Consider the following 8263-nt stretch of genomic DNA (forward strand, 5'->3'; position numbering starts at 1 on the left):
GTCATGAAAATAGAGTTTTTATACTCTACTTTGGTTTCATTCACAATGAACATAAAGTTAATAAGAGGAGAGCAAACCATACAATATCTCCAAAAGAACAAAAACATGAAACTTTGACATGCCTGAACTGCAAATATACCATACAAATCCTTCATGTCACTCAAGGAAGCAGGGGACACATCCTTCAGAGAACTTAAAGGATACATAATTCAAGGAGTTGAGATGTCCAATTGAATGATATCAGAAAATCTCACATATTTAGTGCTGAGTTTTGAGTCCTGAGCAGAGCACAAAATCTGAAAGTGAAAATGTCAAAACGAATGTACTGGGTGTTTCAATATCAAAACCAATCAACATGTTTGCTTGAAGTCTCTGGTTGCTTCCTTGGCTTCCGGAATCGATTGCTTTAACGATAAGTGAATACAGAAAGTCTACCTCGGCTGAACAATCGTAAGGCACCTCCAAGACACTGCAGAATCAATGCAAGAACAGATTAACGATAAGACATAAGAAGTAAACCACAGCTGTGGCTTTATTTGCTTGTTAAATCAATTCAAAGAGCCTGTAATACACCAGTAAAACTTTATGCATCATCTATTTGCCTTGCTGCTTTTTTTTAAAGGCTAGCTCACAGAGACCAAAGACACTCAAAAATCCGATCACTGGATAGTAGACAAACCTTGAGACGTCGCCTGTACAGTTCCAGCCGAAGAAGCATAAGTGAAGGCAGGGGGGCTCTTTGAACACATGAACATGGACACCATGCACATTCTTTGAATAACAGAGGATTCATCAACAGTCTTGGACAAACAGTGGATGGACTCCACACTTAACCACCACATCAGCAGTTCCCCACAGTGGTTTGAAATGAAACGAGGCCTCCTTGAAAAAGCAGTTAGAGTTGATACTCCAGATGAAAACATGATCCCTTTCCCATAAACTCCGCTCCTTTCTTTCAACTTCTTCATAGCAGTAGAAATTAAGATCACTCTGTTTTCCACCTTGGGTTATCAAATGGCATTCACATCTAATGTTAACGGGACGCTTTTTCTTACTGTGGCCAAATGAAACAACAGCGCAGAAGGTGAATCCCAAGAACTGATCAGTGTTAGCAGTACGGTGCCAATGAGCTGGAATATTTAATGAAGGTTCCTTCTGTATTTTTATAACAGAACCACTCCGGGACTTCCAACCCAGGAATACACAGCCTAACTCTAATTGGCTTACCAAAATATTCCTGCACCGAAGAGAGTGAGAATGTGAGATACATTTACAAAATTATCATGGTTTTTTTTTAAAGCAAGATCGAGGGAATAAGAATTCACCCGATTGAACAATGATGATGCCATGCGTCGAATTCTTAAATGGGCATCTTCCATAATTCGAGTGCATGCATTCTGATCCAATTTGAGACAATTAGAGAAACTGAATTGCTGAGAAGCAGCTACATACTCTTTCTCACCTTGTATGAATATACTTGCTACTGATCTTAGAGAGATGCAATATGACGCGATTAAAACCTGTAGACTCGATGGAAGCTCTGGTAAATGTTGAAGCCTCTCACAACCATGCAAATCGAGTTTAATTAGCATGGGAAGTTGTTTGATGTTTGCAGGTATCCTCTCAAAATCATTACAAGATAATCTCAAATCTCTCAGTGACACCAAAGAGCCTATGCTACCGGGAATTTCTGACACGCCAGAAGCCCCCAAGTTCAAATATTGGAGACATCCACCAAATGCTATTTCTTCTACTTCTGAACACCTCGGGTTCAGTACTGTGGATTTATTCAGCATATAGCAACGTTCCAGGTTAAGCCATTTAAGAGATTCCAGATAATAGATGCTGTTTGGAAGATTTGCTAGTTCTGAGCATCCACTAAGATTAAGCTCTGCGAGACATTTCAACTGACCAATACTGTTTGGAAGACTTACTAGTTTTGGGCAAAAAGAAATATGAAGCAATACAAGAGATTTCAGCTCGCCGAAGCAGTCAGGTAGACTTGCAAGTTTTGAGAAATAACTAAGATTAAGCTTCACAAGACATTTCAACTTGCCAATACTGTATGGTAGACTTGTTAGCTTTGAAAAGTTAGAAAGACAAAGTTCTGCAAGACATTTCAACCCGCCAATGCTATTTGGAAGATTTTCTAGTTTTGAGCAAGAAAAAAGTTTAAGCTCTACAAGAGATTTCAACTCACCAATATCTGGTAAACTTGCTAGTTCGGAGCAATGAGTAAGATTAAGCTTAGCAAGACATTTCAACTCGCGAAAGCTGTTTGGAAGACTTGCTAGTTTTGAGCAAGAACAAAGATAAAGATCTTCAAGAGATTTCAACTCACCAATGCTTTCCGGTAAACTACCAAGACTTCTACAGAAAATTAAATTCAATTTAACAAGCTGAGAGAGGCATCCAATTGATGATGGCAAAGTAGATAAACTATCACAACGGTAAAGGATCAATTCAGTAAGCCTGGTGGTGTATTTAATGAAGGAAGGTAAACCAGCCAAACTACTACACTGTCCCAGATTTAGAACCTCAAGATTCGGGAATTTAGACAAGTCTGAATCACTTAGGCTCAGCTTTGAGGAGGAACGGAGATTCAATTACTTTCAAAATTTTCAAGTGGCTGCAAATTAAAAAAAAAGGCATAGAATAATGTCATGAATAATTTAAATAATGTCCTATATTTGATAAAGAAGGATGCTAAAGCATACCTGGAATTCATTCCAGAGTTGTTCAAGCTGGCTACAATGCATGTGAAATTCAACAAGTTTCTCAGGACAAAAATTTGCAGGTAAGGATTTCAAAGGGTAATTATACCAATGGAGAATCCTTAGCTCATTGGAAAGAAAGTGAAGCCCTTGAGGAAGGTGGATTCTGACCCTACTTGTGATAATTATTCCCTGTAACAAGCAATGAGAAAACAAACGATTATGATGATCAGTAATATAAGAATACTGTAGCAAAGTAAACAACTCTCACTAGAACCCAAAACAGAGAGATTTCATTGGCATTCGTTACTGGAATAGCTATAGAGAAATTAATGGAGGAATAGGAAGAAAGTTGTACCAGTTATTAATCAAGGGCAGCTTGTTGATCTTTAACCCTCTGTGTGCCACAACGAGACGTTGAGGAAGAAAAAGAAAGGATAAAAGAGAAGAGGGCTGGCCCGAGAAAACCGAAAGGAAAAGAGGACAGCAGTGGTCCGATATCTTCTTTTTCTTTTCCTTTACTTGTCATTGAAGATAAGTCCATATGAGCATAGACTAATATTCCTTCCTAACACGAAGAAATAATTTTTACATCGACATAACATTGTACTGTTTATAATAACTAATAAGTCCATATAAAGCAATAAACAATAAGATTTAATTAAATAATTAACAATACTCTAAAAATTATGGAGAAAGTATTGTAGCTTCCCCATGCTTTTTATTTGTGTTGTACTAATATTTTTTATTTTGTTTTGTTTTTTATTTTGTTTTTACATGTTTTTTCCCATGATTTACTTCTTTTTAAAAAAATTATATGTTTTTTTTAAAAATTATTTTTGCTGATTTTTTTCTAATATTGAACTGGTTGAAAATTTAGTTCTGTTATTTAAAAAAGAAATATTGTCAATTACTACAATGTTTTTTTATATGAATTTTTTTTTTTATGATTTTTTTTTTTCCAAAATGGTCCTTTTTGGTTTCTTTTTCATATTAAGCTAGTTGATAATTTAGTTTTGTAGTTTTTTTTATATATAAAAAAAAAACATTGTAGATTTCTATGATATTTTCCTCGCATGGTTTTTGTTTTGCTACAATATTTTTTCACATATTTGTTTTTCAAAATTCTCTTTATTGAATTTATATATTTTTTTAATATTAAGCAGGTAAACAATTTAGCTTTTATCTTTCCCCATATGTTTTTTTTTTATTTTTGCTTTTTTTATTTTTTTTCCCAAAATTGTCTTCTTTTTTCTTTTTTTTTTATTTATTTTCAGAAAAATTTTTTGTCGATTTATATTTTAATATTGAGCTAGTTGAGAATTTAGCTTTATATTTTTTTAAAAAAAAAAAAAAACACTATTGATTGCTACAGTGTTTCCCCATATGCGTTTTTTTTTTTGTTTTCTTTGTTTTTTTCTTTCAGAATTGTCTTTGTCAATTTTAGTTTTTTTTTTTATATTGAGCTGGTTGATAATTTAACTTTATAGTTTTTTTCTTGAAAAAAAAACATTGTGAATTGATACAGTATTTCCTCACATGATGTTTTCTTGCTACAGTGTTTCTCAACGTGTTTTTTTATTAATTTTTTTTTCAAAATTATTTTTGTCGATTTTATTTTTTTTATACTGAGTTGGTTGAAAATTTAGCTTCGTAGTTTTTTTCTTTAAAACACTGTTGATTGCTAAAGTTCTTTCCCCACATGATTTTTTTTTTATAATTTTTTACAAAATTGTCTTTATCGATTTTATTATTTTTAATATTGAGCTGGTTGAAAAATTACAACCGTAGATTTTTTTCATGAAACATTATAGATTGTACAGTGTTTCCTGCATAGTTTTTTTTCTCCTATCATTTTTTTATGATTTTTTTTCAAAATTATCTTTATAGGTTTTATTTTTTTAATATTGAGTTGGTTGAGAATGCAATTATATATTTCCTCACAAAACACTATAGATTGTTGCAATGTTTCCCTACATGATTTTTTTTTTCTTTTGTTTTTTTTATGGTTTTTTCAAAATTATCTATCTATTTTATTTTTTAAATATTAAGCTGGTTGAGAATTTAGTTTTGTAGTTTAATTTTTCTTGAAAACATTGTGGATTGCAATAGTATTTCTCAATATAATTGTTTTATGATTTTTTCTACAAATCTATGACAACGCACAAACATACCATAAGCCCGCGGCAACGCACGGACATGGCAACTAGTAAATGGTAAAGTTTGTATTGATCGAGAAACAATAAGGTCCACTCTAGCTTCAAACAAAAAGGTTTAAATTAAGAAATGAACCTTAAAGTTTACATTAAACAATAAATTATAGGTTTAAATCAAGCGATAATTAGTCAGTTACTGTACTCATGCATAGTAACCAGGTAATTATTCTCGCTTGCAGAAACATGCACAGTGCATGTTCTGCATGCAAGAAGATAAACCTGGAAACAGATATGAGGGGAGAATTACTTGGAATAAAAGGCTCAGGTAGATGAGTTGGTGATTATTTGTGGTGACGATCGGTGGTGGAATGGCAGCGTGGTTCAACCAATGTTTGTTGTCGTTCTTCTTCTTCTTCGTAGTGCAGAGGCATACCTAGTCTTCATTTTTCTCTTTATCTCTTCTACTTTTATTTATGTTCTTCATATTCTCTTGCTTCTGTTATGTTTCTTCCCTCTTGGTTTTTACTCTTTTTTTCTTTTTTCTATCTTTCTTCTTCCATTCCCCTTCTCTGTTCTCCCTTTTTTTTTTGCCTCTATTTTATGTTCTTTTCTCTCCTCAGTCTCCCCTCTCAAACCATCCCCTATTTACTTCTCTCTATTCTCTCTCTGTTCTTTTTTCTTGTTTGCTCCTACTATCTTTTTTTGTTTTGTATTCTGCGTTTTCTTCTCTTAAAACCCCAAAACATTCTTTTTTGTTTTTTCGCTCCCTCTGGTTCTCAAAATTTCCTTATCCCCTCTGCCTTTTCAATCTTACCTCTATTCGGCCCCTTTCCCCTCTTCTTTCTCTCTATTTTTGCCACCCTCTTTGTTCGTCTCTTCTCTCTATACTTGCCCTCCTGTTTTTTGTTCCCCCCCCCCACTAACCCTCTCTCTCCCCTGGTATTTATAAGTGGAAAACGGGGGAGAGAGGGCTATTACCCCTGTCCAGTCATGGCACAAGGGTAGGGTGGGCAATCGGCTACTAGGTAGCTGTCTCAGGGTCGCTCGAGGGGCTTGTCCCCTCTGTTTTTTCATCTAGTGGTAGGCTATGAGTCAGAGTTTAGGCGCGTGGGGGTCTTTTTCTGTTTTTTGGGTTTTGGGAGAGAGAGAGAGAGGAGCAGATGCAGGGGAACACGATTCTTCTTCCCCTGCCTCTTTGCGTCCAAGGAAAGAAGAACCCACAATGTCGTTCCAAACGACACCGTTTTGGGCTTCTTCTCTTCTTCTTCTTCTTCTTTTCTTCTATTTTTTTTTAATAGTAGATGAAACTACGTTCGTTTTACCCAAAACGTGCCATCTCATTTAAAAGGAAATGGCATCAAAATGTGTCAATTTACAAATCAGTCTTCAATTTGTAATTTATTCAATTTGCTTCCTAATTCAAACAATTCCAGACCTCTACTTACATGCCTTTTACAGTTTAGTCCTTGGTTTTGGATTTCATCAATCAAGTCCCTAATTGACCATCAAAACTTCAATATTATGCAATTAAGCCTAATATTTGACCAAATCAAACTCTTAAAAAATATAATTAGACCTCAGAACTTTAATTTCTTCCAATTAAAGCCCAAATTGATTTAAAAATTAATTTTCTTGCAATCAAACCCTCCATAAATTCAATTAAACCTTCAATAAATTTAATTAAGTCCATAAACATCTGATCTTAAACTTTTCTTTTCTTAAATTGAATTTCCATTGTCAAATAGGGCTCTGATCAGTCAAAAATATATTGTCAAATTTCAAACTTTGTATTTTTGAACCTTTTAAACCAATTTCTGACTATTTTATGGGCGCTCCGGCATTCTTTTCTCACTGCTATCATTTTTTGGATTTTTTCCGAATATATATTTTTTGAGTTTTTTTTGTATTTTTTTTTTTATACGGGGGCCAAAAATGGGTTACAACATTTAGGATTAATATTTTTTTGTTGTTTCTTTACTTTTTTTCACTATAAATTTTTCTTTTAGTCAATTTATTATTTTCTTAATAAAACTAACTAGATCTTATTATTCTATCTCGATTTATTATTATATATATATATTATATATATATATATATATATATAACATAGAAGTATGGAGCTAATACAATATACACACAACATGATAAAGAAACAAAAAAAAAATTAAGAACATGCAGAAAAAACATTTAAAGAAATTGGTAGATAAAACGTTGTTAATAAAAAGAAAGCATATAAATAAATAAAGAGCTACAAAATAAATTAGGAAAAACATCATATAATTATCTTGAGAAAGCTTATGTTGAAATTGTTGATACAAGGTAGGCTAAAGAGTTGCAAAGAGCAAAACTCTCCTTAAATACCCATTCTAAAGCTTAAGCTACTTACTTGTGTTACAATTAAGTACGAAATTGAAACAAACCTAACTATGAATTTATTAACTATGATAATTATTAATGTCCAAATTAGACAAATAAACAAACAATATATAATTAATGGGATTCCTTAAACACTCATTCTAAGGCTTAATTAAGCTACTTGTGTTGCAATTAAGAAATCGAAACTGACCTCGCTAGAAGTGAGCTTCTAACTATGACGATTTTTAATATCTAAATCCGATAAATAAACAAATAATATATATAATTAATGGATATATAAAAAAATAAAATCAAAAATAAATGTTCTTTATTCTGGGCATCAACATTTTTCATGAGCTCTTGTAGTCCGCATTGTTAGTAACACGGCCCTTCAATTGCAGAATCATTATGAATATCCAGAGGCTATGTAGCAAAAGCTTGACCTTTCTCACGTAATTCTTCTTAATTATACTATTTTTATAGATTAAAATATATCAAGTTTTTCCAAAACTTACATGATAATAATGAAAAAACTATTGAAAAAACCCCTTTAGGATATTTTTAATTTTTTTTTTACTTCTAAGAGCATTTTGATCATTTAATTTTTTTATTTTTATATTACTTTTTATCTTTGGTAAAATATCAAGTCCCCATCATCTAATATTGTAATAACTAAAAAAACAATAATGACAGCACCTAATTGCCTTTACACACTAATTTTGATTAGTTTATTTTTTTTTTAATTTCAATAATATGAATGATTTTTTTTGATAATATTATTAAGCCTGACCAAACAAATTAATCTTGAAATCTTTTAATATGTTTTCTTTTTAATTAAGTTGCATAGAAAAATGATTAACATCAATCAATATTATTTAATTAAATGGTGAAAAAACATGCGACTACAATAAACAAACAAAAAACGATCATAATAGTTAGGAAAAAAAACATTTTGTAAAAAAAAAAAAAAAACTTAATTTCTAGCCAACTCAATCCTAAAGGACAATTTAAAAAAAAAAAGATAAAAAAACAACTTAA

At 32.0% G+C, this 8263-nt stretch overlaps 1 protein-coding gene across 1 annotated transcript; it reads right to left on the reverse strand.

Annotated features, from left to right (window-relative positions):
- Window positions 1–2603, reverse strand: LOC118045207 (uncharacterized; the record flags this gene model as incomplete). Its single annotated transcript, XM_073409159.1, has 3 exons — window positions 1–469; window positions 680–1237; window positions 1326–2603. Coding segments are annotated over 2 exons (1407 nt in total), but the record flags the coding sequence as incomplete, so codon positions are not given.
- Window positions 2604–8263: the final 5660 nt, after the last annotated feature.

Source organism: Populus alba, chromosome 5 (genome assembly GCF_005239225.2).
Source record: "Populus alba chromosome 5, ASM523922v2, whole genome shotgun sequence".
Lineage (NCBI taxonomy): Eukaryota > Viridiplantae > Streptophyta > Magnoliopsida > Malpighiales > Salicaceae > Populus > Populus alba.